The sequence below is a fragment of the Puma concolor genome, chromosome B1 (assembly GCF_028749965.1).
Source record: "Puma concolor isolate L17-30 chromosome B1, mPumCon1.1.hap2, whole genome shotgun sequence".
Lineage (NCBI taxonomy): Eukaryota > Metazoa > Chordata > Mammalia > Carnivora > Felidae > Puma > Puma concolor.
The window spans coordinates 120,887,617-120,908,147 of NC_141670.1; the positions used below are offsets into that span (position 1 = coordinate 120,887,617).

Here is a 20,531-nt window from a genome sequence, read left to right on the forward strand (position 1 = left end):
ATATATTTGTAATTGTCTTTGTGATATGAGGGTATGATTAAATCCATTAAAATGTTTTACTTTAAGGAGATCCAGCAAGACCTATAGAGAAGAAAAATAATAAATGAAGAAAAGCTATGTTTCATATTGTATTTAAGTATCCCAAGGATGTTTTGCATTGGTGAGGGTTAAGCAAAGGAAATGCATTCTTTTAGTTCTAGTATTACAGGTCTAACATAGAAAGCACTCCAGAGAGGAATAGTAATTATAATAATATTGATAATACTGATGGTCATAATATGGCAATATTCTATCATATTTATTGAATGTCAAGCATTGTTCTCAGGGCTCTGCATTTATTATTTTATTTCATATTCATGTCTATCCTACGAAGTAATTTCTCTTGTTCTCCATCCCCAACAAACGATAAGGAAACTGACACGTGGAGGAGAGGTTAAATAACCTGAAATCAAGGTTGTGACTCAGGTTGACTGGTTTGGGGCCTGTGCTTTTAACCACTGCGTCATAACAACCTCCCTAGAAATGAACTTATGTGGTTTCGTTATGAAAATGTCCATGTAGCAATCCTTTTGGCCATGAAAAGTTAATTCCTGTATAAACAAAGACTGTTTCTTAACAGTCTGGTCCATCTCTCGATATCAAATTCCCAGTGAAAATTAGAGTATTGCAGTGTGGAGGGGCAGGGGGGAGGTTCTTTTTTGAATTTCATATTCCTCTCAACACGCTCACTGTTTCCTGAGTTGAATACCCCTCTCTTCACTTTCTTTTCTCCCTACTTAACACTTTCTCCTCTCAGATTCCCACCCCCCCAGTTTTGTGCAATTCTGGAAGGTCGTGCGGTCTATGAGAGCCTTTCCCACTGCTTGAATCGCAGTATTGCTCAAATGATCCCACTCATCAGGCTAACTTGACTTTTCATTTTCCTGAAGGATAATTCCCAAAGTTCTAAATGAAGAATTTCTTTCAGTGTAATAAAATCTATGGAAGTGCTTCATTGCCTTTTATTTTATTTGATAGGTATGGCAGGATTTTATGTTTGCCTGTGCTCTTTATCCGACTGATCAGGGCTTCCTGGATTCAGTGAGAACAGAAGTTGCTCACCAGGTATGCTATTACCATTCCAAGCAGAAGGAAAATGCTTATGTTTCATTTTGCTTTTTATTAAAACTCTCTTCGTTTTTTCTTTTTCTTTTCTTTTCTTTTCTTTTCTTTTCTTTTCTTTTCTTTTCTTTTCTGTTCTTTTCTTTTTCCTTTTCTTTCTTTTTTGGTTGTTGTTCTCTTTACTAAATCCCATGAAAATCACAATCATATAATTGACTTCCCTGGTCTAATAGCTTTAACATCACTTACATGCTGCTAACACTCAGATTTATCCCCAGCTCTGACTTCTCTGCTTGAATTCCTGGTTCTTCTATCCAGCTGCCTGCTTGGCACCTCTACTTGTAGGTTTCAGAGTCCTCTCAAATGTAACATGTCCAAACCAAATTTGCATTACCTTCTCCAAACCTGCTTTTCCTGCAGTTTTCCTCACCTCAATAAATGGCAAAGCCGGTCTTCGCAAGTCTCAGGTCAAAAAGTTAAAGTGATTCTTGACTCCTTGATTTCTTCTGCATTCCATATGTATACACCTATATTTATAGATCTGTAAGTGCAAGGAAGTGATTGTAATGTAACTCTGTCCACTGAAAAGGACTAGAAACAATGAACAACCTAATAATACTGAGTATCCTTTTATTGAAATAATTTTTCCTATTAAGAGAAGGGCTTTGGGGGAGGGGCCAACATGGTAGAGAAGTAGGGGGATCCAAACTTCCCTCATCTCTCAAACAAAGTAGTGTTGAAGCCAAAGGACTTTGAACCCCAAGGGTCCAGGAAGAAAAGAAAAGTGCTTCTTAGAGAAATGGCTGATTCCGGATCTGAGACAGCAAATATACTAGATAATCCCAGAATATTTTGACATAAGATAACAAGGAAACTATCAAAGATATGTCAAAAAGAACTTGGACAAGGCTATCACCAACCAATAGCAGTACAATTTGAGCTCAATAAGGATAAGGACGTCAGTGGATTGAAATCCATCAAGTATGTTAAATTCCATGATTTCATCATTATAATGTCTGTGGATGTACATTTGTGTGGAAAACCAAAAGAAACGCAAGGAAGTGATTAGTACAATACTCAAGATAGTGGTTACTGTTGGAAGGAGGAAAGCATTGTAATTAAAAGGGGCGCATGAGGGGGGTGCCTGGGTGGCTCAGTCGGTTAAGTGTCTGACTCTTGATCTCAGCCCAGGTCATGATCTCATGGTTCCTGGGTTCGAGTCCCACCTCGGACTCTGCACTGATGGTGATGGCACAGAGCCTTCTTGGGATTCTGTCTCTCCTTCTCTCTGCCCCTCCCCCACTTGTGCTCACTCTCTCTCCTTCCCTCTCTCTCGCTCTCAAAATAAATAAATAAACTTAAAAAAATAAATATAAGGGGTGCATGAGGGCTTCTGGGTTTCTCTTTCTTGGTCTACCTTGTGATTACAAGGCTGATTGCCTTATAATAATTCACTGTGTCATAATTTTTTTTTATGTCTGTGTTTTATTTTTTTAGAAAAAGATTTAGAAAGTACAAATGAATCATCCCTTGCTCCGAGCCCTCCAGATAAAGATCCTCATCATGCCCTATCCTGTCTCTGCCGGCCTCCTGGCCCCATTAAACATTCTCTTCCTGTGCCATCCTTGCTCTGGAGTACTTTCTCCCTGTGGACCTCTCAATTTTTTCTGGCACACTTGAGCATGACTTTCTCTGGGAAGAAAGCCTTTCTATATTTGCAAGTCTGGATCATATCATTTGCCCTTTGTGACATATATCACACTTTGAATTACTTGTTCAATGTTTTGTTTTCCCTGCAAGACTGTAGTCTCCCTGAGGCCCAGGGGCTTGTTCCTCTGTGTATCCCCACTAGCTGGGTTATTTATCAGGAACATAGATAGATGGATGAATGAACTTTAGAAATATTAATTATAGTTATGTAGGTTGCAAACATTTCAGTTTTTTAAACTTTTTTCATACAAATAAATAAAATATGATATCAGTGTGCCTTCTGTTCTTTTATGTATTATTAAAGAGAAGGAGAACATTTTTTTGCAGAGTTCGTTAAAATTTTAAAGTAGAGCTTGCCACAAAATTCTAGGTCAGCTTGAAGGGTATGTGTAGCACAGAGTCACTGCAGCTTTTTGCCTCTTCAGTATTTGTGTTTTCAGTAGCACCATAAACATGCCATTCATAGTTGGTAGCAGCCCTCACTTCCTGGGGATGCGCAAAGGCAAATAAAGGAAATAGTATTTATAAGGCTAGTTGAGAAAAACACAAGACTGTAGTTTTTGAGAATGAGATAAATCTCTTTAATGCATCCTTAATGCATCTCTGCTTCATATAGGAGATACTTAGCATCTTGAATAGAGGCCACACGGAGAACATCAGCTGGGATCCATCACTGTAACCATGTGTTACATGGAAGAGAAGTTATAAATACCAATGAGGTTATATTGCTAAAATGAGTTCCAAAGGAATTTCTCTTGATCATTGACTCACTCCGCTGTCAAAGAGATTTCATTACCTTCTTTTGCTGGAGTCCATCTTCTAGTGTGTCAGAAGAACTGGATCCTTCCACCTTTATGTAGGGCTGGTCCACAGAGAGCCCAGTTCATGCAGGTTCAATTCTTAAGGCTGGCAGGATTTTCAGATAGATTGCTGATTTCTTCCTCTGTGTTTGGATATATTCGGTAACTTGCATAACCTTAGTTGATTTCTCAGGGCATGACATTGATAGTTATTTCTGGAGCTATCCTCTTGATGCCCAAATCCTTTTTCCGTTGGAATATTCCATATATTTGTCTTTAAGTTATGGAATATCTCTGGGACTCACTTGCTTTGTGAAACCCTCTCTCGTTGTCTTTGTGGTTTTCTGAATTCAGGGGAGACTGTGACAACCTCAATCCCTCTTTCAGCAGAAGTGGTCATTCTACCTCATTTGTTTCTTCACACAAAACTCCAACTTGTTCTTGAGAAACTCCTCTGTAATATAATGTCTCCTGCCTTTTGTATTTCTTAGAACCTTTTTGTGGCAAGTCAGATAATGATGAGCTTGATTTATTTTTCTTTTTTAATAAAAGGGACTATGTTTTCTTCAGTTTTTATACAATAGAGGAGAAGAACCCTATCTTATTGGTGTTTATAAAATCTAGGCAAAAAGAATCAGAGATTGCTTAAAATGTATCCCTACAGGTAATGTTACAAGCCATTTTCTAATGAGTTTTCTGACACATAAGAATTTATGTGCAGAAATGCAATGGCTATACTTTTGTGAATAATTATAACTCTGAGGTTTTTTTTTTTTTTCGTATTGGTCATTTGAAAATTATTTTATGTTTTTTGAAATTTTAGATCAGGAGACTGAAATCTCATCCTTCCATCATCATATGGGGTGGAAATAATGAAAATGAAGCAGCGCTGATGATGAATTGGTTTAATATACACACCAGTGAGCTGCATACCTACATCAATGACTATGTGGTTCTGTATGTGAAAAATATTCGACAGATTGTTTTGGCAGTAAGTAATGATTTTTCATGCAGTAGAATTTAAGAAACTCTTTTGAAAGTGGATCGGTTTGAATATTGGTATAGTATACTTTTGTGTCCTTTTTTAGGGCAACCTTCAACATTATCATTTTAATACAGAGCTGCATGTGAATGGATTATAATGCTGCAGCATGTGAATGGGCTCGTGGGTTATGGACGTCTTTAGGAATTAACTTATCTATGGAACTCACCACACATACACCAATATTGTGTTTATACTTGCAGATTATCATAGACTCTTTCTGGAGCCCATCCATGGAACCCCAAAGGTTGAGAATTTCTACTTTAGATGGTTTACTGATATGCCACTTCTTTTTTTCTTTCTTTCTCTTTGTTCCTCAATATATTAATATGGTGAATTCTGGGAATTAATTTTCTAATAATAAACTAGTTCTAGTATAAGCTCTGTTTAGTTACAACTTCTTGTTCTTGTATTCTGTGTTAGATTTGGTTTGCTAATATTTTAGTTAGACTTTAAAAATTTATATTCATGAGCAAAATATGGTCTGTGGTAAGAATTGTAAACTCAAATGCCTAGAGGAGCCAAATTTGTTTAAAAAAAAAATAAGTAGAGTAGATGAGGCTCACAGAGAGAAGAGGGGACTGTGGTAATAGGAAAATGGATGTTGGGTCTCATTTATATTGAGAATTTTTTCTTAAAGCTTATTTATTTATTTTGAGAGAGACAGAGACAGCACAAGTGGGGGAGGGGCAGAGAGAGAGAGGGAGAGAGAGAATACCAAGCAGGCTCTGTGCTGCCAGCATACAGCCTGATGCAGGGCTTGAACCCACAAAGCTGTGAGATCATGACCTGAGCTGAAACTAAGAGTTGGTTACTTAACTGACTGGGCCACCCAGGTGCTCCAGCATTTTTTTTTTTTTTATTAGAGACATAGCACGAGCTGGGGGAAAGGAGCAAAGGGAGGAAGAGAGAGAATCCCAAGCAGGCTCCAAACTCGGTGCAGAGGCCAACATGGGGTTTGATCCCACCACTTGGGGTCATGACCTGAGCTGGAATCAAGAGCCAGATGCTCAATGGACTGAGCCATCCAAGCACCCTTCTTATCTTTTTGATGATAGGCATCCTCACAGGTGTGAGTGATCCCTCATTGTGGTTTTGATTTGCATTTCTGTGATGATTAGTTAAGCACCTTTTCATGTACTTATTGGCTATCTGTATGTTTTTGGAAAAATGTTTGTTTAGATCCTCGACTCATATTTTAGTTGAATTGTTTGGTTTTTGCTATTGAATTGTATGAGTGCTTTAATGTATTTTGGATATTAACCTGTTAGCAGGTGTATGATTTGGAAATATTTCCTCCCATTCAGTATTTTGCTTTTTCATTTTATTGATGGTCTTTTTTGCTGTGCAGAACCTTTTTAGTTTGATGTAGTCCCACTTGTTTATTTTTGTTGCCTTTGTTTTGGTGTCAAATCCAAAGAATCAAAGCCAAGACCAATGTCAAGGAGCTTACCACCTGTGTTTTCTTCTAGGAGTTTTATGATTTCAGATCTTACATTCAAGTCTTTAATCCATTTTGCATTGATTTTTGTGCATGATTGAAGAGAGTTGTTCAGTTTCATTCTCTTGCCTGGGACTGTCCAATTTTTCTAACACCATTTATTGAAGAGACTGTCCTTTCCCCATTGTATATTCTTATCTCCTTTGTCATAAATTAATTGACCATGCATATATGAATTTAATTTCTGGGTTCTCTGTTCTATTCTATTGATCTATGTGTCTATTTTTATGACAATACCATAATGTTTTAATTTTGCTTTATAATGTATTTTGAAGTCAGAAAGCATGATGTCTCCAGCTTTGTTCTTCTTTCTCAAGATTGCTTTGACTATTCTGGGTCTTTTGTGGTTTCCTAAAAATTTTTGGATTATTCATTCTGTTTCACTGCAGTTTTGATAGGGATTGCATTGAATCTGTAGATAGGTTTAAATAGTATGGACAGTTTAGCAATATCAGTTCTTCTAATCCATGAGCACAGAATATATTTCCATTTACTTGTGTCTTCTTCAGTGTCTTATAATTTTCAATAATAATTTCAGTTTTTCACTTCCTTGGTTAAATTTATTCCTAGATATTTTATTCTTTTTGATGCAGTGGTGAATAAGATGGTTTTCTTAATTTCTCTTTCTAATAGTTAATTATTAGTGTACAGAAATGCAATAGATGTCTGTGTATTGATATTGTGTCCTGAAATTTTACTGAATTCATTTATTCTAACAGTTTTTTGTGAAGTCTTTAGAATTTTCTACATATAATATCATGTCATCTGCAAACAGTGCCAGCTTCACTTTTTCCTTTACAATTAAGATACCTTCTGTTTCTTTCTCTTGTGTAATTGCTCTGAGTAGGACTTCCAGTACTATGTTGAACAAAAATGGTGAGACTGGGCATCCTGGTCTTGTTCCTGATTTTAGAAGGAAAAGTTTTGAGTTTTTCACCATTGGGTATGATGTTAGCTATGGGCTTGTCATATATGGCCTTTATTATGTGGAGGTATGTTCCCTCTGTAGTTACTTTGTTGAGACTTTTTGTAATAAATGGATGTTGAATTTTGTCAAATGCTCTTTCTGCATTTGTTGACATGATAATATGATTTTTTAATTTTTTTTTAACGTTTATTTACTTGAGAGACAGAGCATGAATGGGGGAGGGTCAGAGAGAGAGGGAGACACAGAATCTGAAGCAGGCTCCAGGCTCTGAGCCATCAGCACAGAGCCCGACGTGGGGCTCGAACTCATGGACCGCGAGATCATGACCTGAGCTGAAGTCGGACGCTTAACCGACTGAGCCACCCAGGCGCCCCTAATATGATTTTTTAAAAGTAGGCTCCACACCCATCAAGGAAGCCAATGTGTGGCTTGAACTCATGACCCCTGAGATCAAGACCTGAGCTGAGATCAAGAGTCAGACCCTTAACCAACTGAGCCACCCAGGCACCCTGTTCATGATTTTTATCCTTCATTTTATTAATGATACAAGATGTGGTGTATTATCTTGATTGATTTGTAGATGTTGAACTGTCTTTGTATCCCTAGAATAAATTCCTTTTGATCGTGATATATAATTTTTTTTTACGTATATGAGTTTCTTTGTTAATATTTTGTTGAGAATTTTTGCATCTATGTTCATCAAGGATATTGGCCTGTAATTTTCTTGTGGTGACTCTATTTGGTTTTGGTATCAAGATAATGCTTGCCTTGTAAAATGAGTTTGGAAGTTTTCCCTCCTCTTTTGTTTTTTGGAAAAGTTTCAGAAAGATTGGTATTAATTCTTCTTTGAATGTTTGGTAGAATTCACCAGTGAAGATGTGTGGTCCTGGACTGTTGTTTGTTGGGAGGTTTTTGATTATTGGTTCAATCTCCTTGCTAGTTAATTGGCCTGTTCATGTTTTCTGTTTCTTCATGATTCCATTTTGGAAGGTTGTATGTTTTTAGGAATTTATCCATTTCTCCTAGATTGTCCAATTTGTTGGTGTATAGTTGTTCACAGTAGTCTCTTACGATCCTTTGTGTTTCTGAGGTATCAGTTTTAACATCTTTTTCATTTCTGATTTTGAGTCGTTTCTCTTTTTTTTCTCAGCAAGTCTAGCTAAAGTTCTGCCATTTTGTTTGTCTTTTTAAAAATTAATTAATTAATTAATTAATGTATTTATTTTAATGTTTTTGTTTTTTGGGTTTTTTTGAGTGAGAGAGAAACACAATGTGTGAGTGGGGGAGGGGCACAGAGAGAGAGAGAGAGAGAGAGAGAGAGAGAGAGAGAGACAGAATCCAAAGCAGGTTCCAGGTTCTGAGCTGTCAGCACAGAGCCTGATGTGGGGCTCGAACTCGTGAACTGCAAGATCATGACCTGGGCTGAGGTTGGACATTCAACTGACTGAGCTACCCAGGCGCTCGTTGTTTATCTTTTTTAAAGAACCAGTTCTTGGTTTCATTGATCTTTTCTATTGTCTTTTTAGTCTCTATTTCATTTGTTTCTCCTTTGATCTTTGTTATATCCTTCCTTCTACTAACTTTGGGCAACATTTGTTCTTTTTCTAGTTTATTAAGGTGTAAAGTTAGATTCTTTCTTTATTTGAAATTTTTGTGTTTTTTTTTTAACGTTTATTTTTTTGGGACAGAGAGAGACAGAGCATGAACGGGGGAGGGGCAGAGAGAGAGGGAGACACAGAATCAGAAACAGGCTCCAGGCTCTGAGCCATCAGCCCAGAGCCCGACGCGGGGCTCGAACTCACGGACCGCGAGATCGTGACCTGGCTGAAGTCGGACGCTTAACCGACTGCGCCACCCAGGCGCCCCAAATTTTTGTTTTTTTGTTTCTTGAAATGGTCATTTATCTCTCTGATCTTTCCTCTTAAACTGCTTTTCCTGCATCTCATAATTTTTGGTATGTTGTATTTCCATTTTCATTTGTCTCAAGGTATGTTTTAATTTCTCTTTTGATGTCCTTGTTGATTCATTTATTGTTCTGTGGCATATTCCTTAATCATCACATATTTGTCAATTTTCCAGCTTTCTTCTTATAATTGATTTCTAGTTTCATACCCTTGGGGTCCAAAAATCTGCCTGATGTGAGTTCAGTCTTCTCAAATTTGTTAAGATTTGTTTTGTGGCCTGACATATGATCTATATTGGAGAACATTCAATGTGCACCTGAGAAGAATGTGTATTCTGTTGCTTTTGGATGGTATGTACTGTGTTTATCTGTTAAGTCCATCTGGTCTAAAGTGTCATTTAAAATTCTATAATTATAAATGCTAAAACAGAACTTGATATATATCATATATGAATATGTTCATAGGTGAAATAAGGGAAAAGGGAGAGGAAAGAGCTTGTTCCCAACTTCACTGTAGAGCCCTTCCTTACGGTGGTTCTTTTTGCATTACTGCTTTCTAGTAGGCATATTATACTTGTATTTACTACATGCATAAACATTATATAATAATATAAATTAGCTTTTTTTTTTTGCAGGGAGAGGAAGTAGCACTTTATTTTTTATAGTAATGTAACTTCAAAAGATGAAACTTTTAAAAGCTTTAATGTTTAATATGTGATTTAGTAATCTGATTGTCTTTATAATTTTTTGATCTATAATTAGATATTTTAAATATTTGGGTATCTCTTGAACCAACATAAAAAGGGACATATTTAAAAGAATAGTATGTGATTTTGGCACCCAAATATGTTCAGTTCATGAAACTCTTCATTTATGTGAAGAAACTTCAGTGAGAATTCATGAAAAACTTAGGTTCACATTTTTTTAGCTTATCTGATATGCTAAGTCATGTGTCATGAAGAATTTTTTTATCCACAAATGGTGATGGTATAAGCTTTAATTAATATTTATAGAACATTTATTTTATAATCTTTTTTCTCATAGTGTTGGTATTACATTTTTCATATCTGATGGATTTAAGAAATGGATTTTAATATTTGAGGATTTTCATTTTGCAGCTCAGTGGTTGAGAGCTTATAATTCCAAGAGGAAGCGAATGAGGCATGTGGCCCCATAGTGGTGCAAATTGGTTAGGAAACCACTTCCTAGGAACAGCTCTGTATTATGGAAATGGGAACATGAATTTTGGTGGACATTTAGCCATATCTTCCACACATGGGTTATTTACCATTTACTGTGGTCCTATGAAGAAGTAGTTATTATCCCCATTTTGCAGATAAGTCTATTGAGGCTTAGACCTGTCCAAAAATAATAAGGTTCTGATATGATATTTAAACTCAGTCCATCTGACTCAATGGCCTCTATTCTTTTCTTTTTTTTTCTCCTGCTGTTCCTTTTATTCCCATGACCTGTTCATTCCAGGAACTTGTATCTCCCGCTCCCCTTCTCCCATTTTGCCCAACTGCTGACCCGACCCCTTCTGGCAACCATCAGTTTGTTTTGTGTATTTATAGGTCTGATTCTGCTTTTTGTTTATTCATTTGTTTTTGTTTTAGATTCCACTATGAATAAAATCATATATTATTTTGTGTTTCTCAGTCTGACTTATTTCACCTACCATAATACCCTCTAGGTGCATCCATCCATAATGCCCTCTGGGTCCATCTCAAATGACACAATTTCATCTTTTTTTGGCTGTGAAAGATTCCACTATATAGATATAGATATAGATATAGATATAGATATAGATATAGATATAGATCTGACATCTTCCTTATCCATTTGTCCATTGATGGACACTTAGATTGCTTCAATATATTGGTTGTTGTAAATAATGCTGCAATAAACACAGAGGCACACATATCTTTTTGAATTAGTGTGATCCTTTTCTTTGGGTAGTAGATACCCAGTAGTAGACTTATTGGATTATATGGTATTTCTATATTTAGTTTTTCAAAGCACTTCCATACTGTTTTCCACTGTGGCTGCACCAATTTACATTCCTACCAGCAGTATGCAAAGGTTACCTTTTTTCCCATATCCTTGTCAACACTTGTTTCTTATCTTTTTGATTTTATCCATTCTGATAGGTGTAAAATGATATTTCATTTTAGTTTTAAGTTGCATTTCCATTATGATGAGTGATGTTGAGAATGTTTTCATGTGTTCATTGGCCATCTGTATGTCTTTTTTGGAAAAATGTCTGTCCAAGTCCTCTGCCCATTTTTTAATTGGATTATTTGGTTTTTTTGGTGTTGAGTTGTATATGTTCTTTATATATTTTGGATATACATTTATATATATCCCCTTATCAGATATATCATTTGAAAGTATCTTCTCCCATTCAGTAAGTTGTCTTCTTATTTTGTTGATGGCTTCCTTTGCTGTGCAAAAGCTTTTTTTTTTTGATGTCCTCCAAATAGTTTATTTTTGCTTTTGTTCTTCTTGCCTGAGGGGACATATCTAGAAAAATGTTGCTATGTCTAATGTCGGAGAAATTACTGCCTGTGTTTTTTATGGTTTTTAGGATTTTTATGATTTCAGCCCTCACATTTAGGTATTTAATTCATTTTGAGTCTATTTTTGTTTATTGTGTTAAAAGGTGGTACAGTTTAATTCTTTGGCATATAGCTGTCCAGTTTTCCCAGTACCGTTTATTAAGGAGACTGTCTTTTTCCCACTGCATATTCTTGCCTCTTTTGTCATATTAATTGACTGTATAGTTGTGGGTTTATTCCTGGGCTCTCTATTCTGTTCCACTGAGCTATGTATTGATTTTTATGTCAGTACCATACTATTTTGATTACTACAGCTTTGTAGTGTATCTTGAGTTAAATTTTTATAACCTCCAAGCCTTGTTTTTCTTTTTCAAGGTGTCTTTGGCTGTTTGGGGATCTTCTGTGGTTACATAAAAATTGTAGTATTATTTGTTCTAGTTTTGTAAGAAATGCTATTGGTATTTTGATAGGGATGCATTGAATCTGTGGATTGGTTTAAGTAGTATGGACATTTAAATAATACTGATTCTTCCAATCCACGAGCATGAATATCTTTCTATGTGTTTGGGTCATCTCCAGTTTTTTTCACCAGTGTTTTATAGTTTTCAGAGAAGAGATTGTTCACCTCTTTGGTTAAGTTTATACCTAGGTATTTTATTCTTTTTTTTGGTGTAATTGTAAATGGTATTGTTTTTAAATTTCTTTTTCTGCCATTTTATTAGTGTATAGAAACACTACTGATTTCTGGGTACTAATTTTGTATCCTGCAACTTAGCCTCTTATTCTTAAGCACTATACCTGTGTTTCTTAAGTGGAGGAAATTTTGTCCTGCAAGGGACAGGGGAACATTTGGCAATGTCTGTAGACATTTTTTGGTGTGTGTAGGGGTACGACTGGCATCTAGTAGGAGAAGGGCAGGGATGCTGCTAAACATTCACTCCCCTCCTGCCCCCTTTCCAAAACTTATCAAGCCCAAAATTTCAGTGTTGCCAAAGTTGAGAAATTCTGCACTAGACTTTGTACTACCCATGTTGGTAGAAGGTAATGTAAAGGCATGACATGATGGGAAAAGATTAGGAGAAGGTGCTGAGGAATAAGCTGAGTTTTACTAATGACAGGATATAAAGGATTGGTGAATAGCAGAAAGGTGCTGGTGGTTGTTGAATGCAGAAGGCAAATGGTTCTTTTTTTTTCCTATCAGCCACTTGGCATTTCGGAGAGTTGACAATATTTTTTTAAAAAATAAATGGTCTGACACAAACAGACATTTCTCCAAAGAAGACATACAGATGGCCAGACGTAGGAAAAGATGCTGAACATCACTCATCATTAGGGAAATGCAAATCAAACCTACAAGGAGACATCATCTCCTTCTTGTCAGAATGACTAAAAGTGTTGGTGAGGATGTGAAGAAAAGGGAACCCTTGCCTACTGTTGTTGGGAATGCAAACTGGTGCAGCCACTATAGAAAACAGTATGGAGTTTCCTCAAAAAGCTAAAAATAGAACTACCCTAGGATCTAGTAATCACACTACTGGATATTTGCCCCCAAATTACAAAAATACTAATTCAAAGGGATACATGCATCCCTGTGTTTATAGCAGCATTATTTACAATAGCCAAATTATGGAAGCAGCCCAAATGTCCAGCAATAGATGAGTGGGTAAAGAAGATGGTGTGTGTGTGTGTGTGTGTGTACATAATATTCCATTGTTAATGGAATATTACTCAGCTATAAGAAAGAATGCAATCTTGCTATTTGCAACAATGTGGCTAGATCTAGAGAGTATAATGCTAAGTGAAATAAATCAGTTAGGGAAAGACAAATACCATATGATCTCACATTTATGTGGAGTTTACAAAAACAAAAATACCAAAAAAAAAAATGAGTAAAGGAAAAAAAGAGAAAGATAGAGAGAGAGAGAAACCAAGAAACAGACTCTTAACTATAGAGAACAAACTGATGGTTACCAGAGGGGAGGTGGGTGTGGGGTGATGGATGAACTAGTGATAGGATTAAGGAGTGCACTTGTCATGATGAACACTGGGTGGTGTTGAATGAAGTGTTGCATCACTAGAGTTTACACCTGAAACTAATTTTACACTGTATGTTAACTATGTTGGAATTAAAATAAAAACTTAATTTAAAAAGGTAAATGGTTTGTATTTTACTGAGTGAATATGCCTTTTAAACCATTTTATTTCTGAACTCAGAGAGACAAGACTCGTCCTTTTATCATATCCAGTCCTACAAATGGGGCCGAATCTATTGAAGAAGGCTGGCTGTCTGCCAACCCCTATGACAAGAATTTTGGTGACGTACATTTTTATGACTATAGCAATGATTGCTGGAATTGGAAAATTTTCCCCAAAGCTCGATTTGTATCTGAATATGGATATCAGTCCTGGCCTTCCTTCAGTACATTAGAAAAGGTAAGCCACTTTTGGTTTCCCAATGATTCAAAATGGTAGGCTGTGGGCCTATGTCACTTTCTCAACAGTGGTTCAGAAAGTCAAATGAAATCTACTTCTTATTTATTTATTTTTTTTTTTTTAAATTTTTTTTTCAACGTTTATTTATTTTTGGGACAGAGAGAGACAGAGCATGAACGGGGGAGGGGCAGAGAGAGAGGGAGACACAGAATCGGAAACAGGCTCCAGGCTCTGAGCCATCAACCCAGAGCCTGACGCGGGGCTCGAACTCCCGGACCTCGAGATCGTGACCTGGCTGAAGTCGGACGCTTAACCGACTGCGCCACCCAGGCGCCCCAAAATCTACTTCTTATTTAAATGAAAGGAAGATCATAGAACTTTTGTTTGTTTATACTTTGGGAAGCTAAATTTCTTGCAGTCATCATTTTGGGGGTTAATACTTTTCTATATTGCTTTTAATTAGGTTCCTTCACAGACACTTAAAAATTAAATGGGAACCAGGGGTTGCTTAAGCCTGACTTCTTATCATGCATGAAAGTAACTCTTACTTGCTATTTTCCCTACATCCTACAACTGTTTTTTTTAAAGCTTATTTACTTATTTTGAGAGAGAGAGAGAGAGAGAGAAAGAGAGAGAGCATGAGCACACGTGTGTCTGTGAGAAGGGGCAGAGAGGGGGAGAGAGAGAATCCCAAGCAGGGGGGATTCTCACGTGGGGCTCGATCTCATGGACCATGAGATCATGACCTGACCTGAAATTGAGAGTCAGATGCTTAACCAGCTGAGCCACCCAGGCACCCCTAGCCTACACCTGTTTTATCATTTATAGCTATTCAGAATTGGATGGTTTGCTACAGTAAGAAAAAATAATATGATAAATAAACTTTCATTTAATGTTATCAGATCATATTATTTCTTTTCTTTCATCTCCTCTTCTACCTCTTCTATTTCCTCCTCCACTTCCTCCTCTTTTTATTTCATGTTGCTGTATTTGATTTTCACTTTCCTTATTCCTACAGATTCAGTTGCACAAATGGATTCAATTTCAGAGTTGTGTGTATTCTTTTTTGAACAATTTTATTGAGATATAATTCACTGACCATACAACGCACCCATTTAAAGTATATGCTTTAATGATTTTCAGTATATTCACAGAGTTGTGCAAGCATCACCACGACCTAGTTTTGGAGCATTTTCATCACCCCAAAGAAACTCTGTTCCCATTAGTAGTCACTCCCCACTCTCTCAGTCCCTCCTGCCCTGCTCTAGGCACCACTAGTCTGCTTTGTTTGTCTAATTTGTTTGCCTGTTTTTCACATTTCATATTTTGGAATCATAAAATATGTTATCTTTGTAGGCTGGCTTCTTTCCCTCATCATAAAGTTTTCCAGATTCATCCATGTTGTAGCATGTATTAGTTTTTATTCTTTTTTATTGCTGAATAATATTCCATCGTATGGATATACCACATGTTTATCCATTCATCAGTTGATGTACATTTGTGTTATTCCCACTTTTTTGGCTATTATGAATAATGCTGCTGTGAACATTTGTATACATTTTTTTTGGTGAACATATGTTTTCAATTCTATTAAGTATATACCTAAGGAGTGGATTGCCCAGTCATGTGGTAACTGTCTAACATTCTGAGGAATTGCCAAACTGTTTCCCATAGTTTGCAATGGCTGTGCCATTTTACATTCCCACCAGAAAATGTATGAAGGTTCCAATTTCTCTACATCTTTACCAGCACTTATCCCCCCCCCTTTTTCACATTTCCCTGGAAATTTGCATTTACAGGAAATTTGCATTTCCTTGAGAGCTAATGATGTTGAGCCTCTTTTCATGTGCTTGTTGGCCATTTGTATATTTTCCTTAAAGAAGTGTCTATTCACATCCTTTGCTGATTTTTTAATTGGTATGTTTTATATCAGATCTATGATTTGCAAATATTTTCTCTTAATTTGTAGATGTTCTTTTTACTTATTTGATGGTTTCATTTAAGACACAAAAGTTTTAAATTTTCAAGTTATCCAAAATACTTACCAATCTTCCCTGTTATCTCTTGTGCTTTTGGTATTTTTCTTCCTTTCTAGGTTTTTAAAATGTTTATTTATTTCTTAGAGAGAGACAGACAGAGTGCAAGCAGGGGAGGAGCAGAGAGAGGGAGACCCAGAATTCGAAGCAGCTCCAGGCTCTGAGCTGTCCGCACACAGTGCAACGTGGGGCTTGAACCCACGAACTATGAAAACATGACCTGAGCCAAAGTCGGAGGCTTAACCAACTGAGCCACCCAGGCACCCCTAAGAAACCATTTTCTAATCTAAGATCACAAAGTTATATTCCCGTGTTGTCTTCTGGTTTTAGCTCTTACATTTAGATCTGTGATCTGTTTTGAGTTAATTATTCTATGTGGTATGAGGTAGGCATCCAGGTTCATTTTTTTCTGCATGTGGATATCCAAATATCCAAACACCATTTATTGAAAACATTATTCTTTCCTCCATTGCTTGTCTTGACCCCTTTGTCAAAATCAATTAACCATAACTTTTAAGGTTTATTTCTGGATTCTCAATTTGTTTCTAATTGAACTGTCTCTTTTATGCCAGTACGCACTGTCATCCTTACTGTAGCTTTGTAGTAAGTTTCGAAAGCAGGAAGTGTGAGTCCACCAACTTTGTTCTTCTTTTAAAGATTGTTTTGGCTGTTCTGAGTGCCCTCCACTGACATACCAATTTTAGGATCACCTTCCCAGTTTCTGCAAAAAAGTCAGCTGGGATTTTGATAGGGTTTGTGTTGAGTCAGTAGGTCAGTTTGCAAAGTATTGCCATCCTAACAATATGAAGTCTGATCCACAAACATGTAATGTCTTCTTTCATAATTTTATAGTTTCAGTGTACAAAGTGTATGCTTCTTTAGTTCAATTTATTCCTAAGTGTTTTATTCTTTCTGTAAATGGAATTATTTTCTTAATTTATTTTCAAATTGTTCATTACTGGTATATAAAGAGACAATTGATTTTTTATATTGAACTTACATTCTGCAACCTTGCAGAACTTATTATCTTTAGTTTTTGTGAATCCTTTAGAGTTTTCTGTGTATAAGAGCATCTGTGGATAGAATTAGTTCTACTTCCTCCTTTCCAGTATGGATGCCATTTATTAACTTTTCTTGACTAATTGCCCTGGCTAGAACCTCTAGTACAACGTAGAATAGAAATGGTGAGAACAGACATCTTTGTCTCATTGCTTATCTTAGAGAGAAAGCTTTGAGTCTTTTACTGTTTAGTAAGATGTTAACTCTAAGTTTTTTGTAGATGCCTTTTTTCAGGTTGAGCAAGTTCTCTTTTATTCCTAGTTGGTTGAGTGCTTGTATCATAAAAGGGTATTGGTGGGGCATCTGGGTGGCTCAGTCAGTTAAGTATCTGACTTAGGCTCAGGTCATGGTCTCATGGTTTGTCGGTTTGAGCCCTGCGTCGGGCTCTGTGCTGACAGCTCAGAGCCTGGAGCCTCTTCAGATTTGTGTCTCTGTGTCTCCCTCTCTCTCTGCCCCTCCCCACTCATGATCCATCTCTGTCTCTCAAAAATAAGTAAATGTTAAAAAAATTATTTTTTAAAAAAATGGTGTTGGATTTTGTCAAGTGTGTTCTTTCTTCATTTACTGAAATAATCATGTGCCTGTAGTTTTTGTTTCCCCTCACCTATCACTTGTGTCAAGTAACCCCCCAAAATTTTAAGACAATTTCAAAATCTCCCTCAGTTTTGCCACTTAAACCCAACTATATTTGCTTCTACACATTGAAGTTACGTTGTATTTTTAATTGTAATAAATAATGTTATCACCTTAGATCTACCCTTTTTTTTTATTACTCCTATATTATGGGGTAGACTTTGGGGGAATGAATACTCTTGTTTCAAAATGAAGGAGGATGGAGTTGAGTGTCCTGAGTCAGGTAGGAACAAGTATTAGAAAAGGAAGGAAGAGGGGCGCCTGGGTGGCGCAGTCGGTTAAGCGTCCGACTTCAGCCAGGTCACGATCTCGCGGTCCGTGAGTTCGAGCCCCGCGTCGGGCTCTGGGCTGATGGCTCGGAGCCTGGAGCCTGTTTCCGATTCTGTGTCTCGCTCTCTCTCTGCCCCTCCCCCGTTCATGCTCTGTCTCTCTCTGTCCCCAAAATAAATAAACGTTGAAAAAAAAAAAATTAAAAAAAAAAAAAAAAAAGAAAAGGAAGGAAGGAATGAAAGAGGCAAAAATATTTACTGAGCAGATGCTCTGTACCAGAGACTCATTGTTTCGTTTAACAATAATCTCCCCCACACCCCCACTTTGAGACCAAGAAGGAAATGAAGGTACTAGAGGGTGAGAGTTCCATCATTATCCCCAGACAGCAAGTAGCATATGTGGATTCAGACTTATTATCTAACACCAGAGCTGATCCATTTTCCTTTCACTACATTTCAGGAAGGTGAGTGTTATGAATTGCTAAACCTTTTTCTTAAATCTGTTAACATTTCTATTTATGTCCTGACAATAATGCAATTGCTGTGTTTTTGTGAAATGCCTGATGTTGTTCAAAGATACTAAACACTATGTTTTAAAATAGGAAAAGGTGAAGCCAAGTTCTATAAGTTCTGTTCATTATGAATCCTTGATTTAGTTATTACCTCTTTTTGAGTTACATTGCTCAGTTGAGGTTGAATTGGGTAATTGGGAAAATAAAGGAAACCAAAAGAGTAACTTTACATAAAGCTTAGGTTCTTTTATTTAGAGTTTTTTCATATATTTAACAAAAAATTAAAATGTCCCTTTCTAGTTTGGGATGCATCATTTCTTTGTAAAATAATTATGTTTTCAACAGGCCATTATCAACATTGCACAGTGATTAAAAGCTTGGGCTATGGAATAAACAGATCTGGATTTGAATACTAAGAACTGCCACTCACTAGCTGTATTGCCTTGGACAAATTGGTTAATCATTTTGAATTTTAGTGTCTTCATCTGTAAATTGGGTTTAATAGTAGTTAAAATACCTCTTAGGGGAGGGTTGGGGGAAGAGAGAGAGAGAAAAAGAATGTGTGTGTATGTGTTTGTGTGTTTCTACATGCAGGTACTCGTGTGTGCATGTGATCACATGTAAAGATTAAGTTAATTTATACATTGAAGCACTTAGCAGCAGTTCCTGTCACATAGCAACAGGCCATAAAGTGTAAGCTGTTGTTAGTATTGATATAATCCATTCTAGCCATAGGATTTGTATGAAAGTTTTATTTTCTCCAGAGCCATCTAGGTTTAAAGAACTAGAAGCTGGAGCTGGACTATGCCAAGTAACTTAGGAACTTGGGCAAATCACTGAACCTTTCTGAGCCTCATCTCTAAAACAGAGCGATAATAATACCAACTCATAGATTGTTATGAGGATTAAATGAGTTAATATTCTTTTTTTTTCTAAGTTTATTTATTTTGAGACAAAGAGCGAGAGAGAGCAGGGGAAGGTCAGAGAGAGAGAGAGAGAGAGAGAGAGAGAGAGACAGAATCCTAAGCAGGCCCTGTGCTGTTAGCAAGGAGCCCGATGCGGGGCGCGAACTCACAAACTGTGAGATCATGACCTGAGCTGAAATCAACAGTCAGATGCTTAACCAACTGAACCACCCAGCTGCCCCTAAATGAATCGATATTCTTAAAACAATTAGAGCCCTACCTGGCACTTTCTAATTCCTTTTGATAACATTGTTAGAGCTGAAATGTGTAAGACTCTCAAACCGTGGCTGTTACAAGTTAGAAAGCTTTCTGCATAACAGATCAGGTTTACCAATTGTGGGATACATTCAAATCATTACCCATCATAGGGCTGAGAAGCCTGAAGGTGTGTTTTAGGCTTTTGAAAGGAAGAAACATTGAAAGCAGGGGAAGGCTGGTAAAGGTGTGTACGTCTCAAATGTGTACAAGATGACTGTAAATACTAATACCTGTATTTTAAGAAACTGAAGCAATTAGCGTTCTCTAAACTGGTGGTAATAGTTTTGAAAAATAGACATAATAATAAAAAATAATAATTTGGAAAAACTTCCACTTTAAACATGGCTAATGTATACTACTTACATTTTAGTATAAATAAATTCCTAAAGAATGTTTTTCCTTGAAGGTGACTGGTCGTGCATTGCATGATTATAGGGAATTAAAAGTCATATTTTGTGAACAGGGATAAGATTTTTATTTTTTATTTTTTTTAATTTTTTTTTTACATTGATTTATTTTTGAGAAACAGAGTGAGACAAAGCATGAGCGGGGGAGAGGCAGAGAGAGAAGGAGACACAGAATCTGAAGCAGGCTCCAGGCTCCGAGCAAGTGGTCAGCACAGAGCGTGATGCGGGACTCGAACTCACAAACTGTGAGATCATGACCTGAACCGAAGTCGGACGCTCAACCGACTGAGCCACCCAGGCGCCCCAAGATTTTTAATTTTCAAGGATTTTTGAGGGTGGGGTAGACTATTTTTTTCAAAGTTTCTGTGTAACTTGGATTAAAACTGATGTCTTCAAATGTAGGCAACAATTGTCTT

At 36.8% G+C, this 20,531-nt stretch overlaps 1 protein-coding gene across 4 annotated transcripts in view; it reads left to right on the top strand.

Annotated features, from left to right (window-relative positions):
• MANBA (mannosidase beta) overlaps positions 1-20,531 on the top strand; it is a 114,210-nt gene that overhangs the window by 70,669 nt on the left and 23,010 nt on the right. For 2 of the 4 annotated variants that reach the window (XM_025921823.2, XM_086704488.1), the window contains exons 10-12: positions 1,018-1,104; positions 4,435-4,602; positions 13,758-13,976. In XM_025921823.2, the coding sequence (XP_025777608.2) occupies positions 1,018-1,104; positions 4,435-4,602; positions 13,758-13,976 (474 nt within the window). The remainder of the gene's footprint in view (positions 1-1,017; positions 1,105-4,434; positions 4,603-13,757; positions 13,977-20,531) is intronic. The other 2 variants (XM_086704487.1, XM_086704486.1) reach the window with 2 other exon arrangements.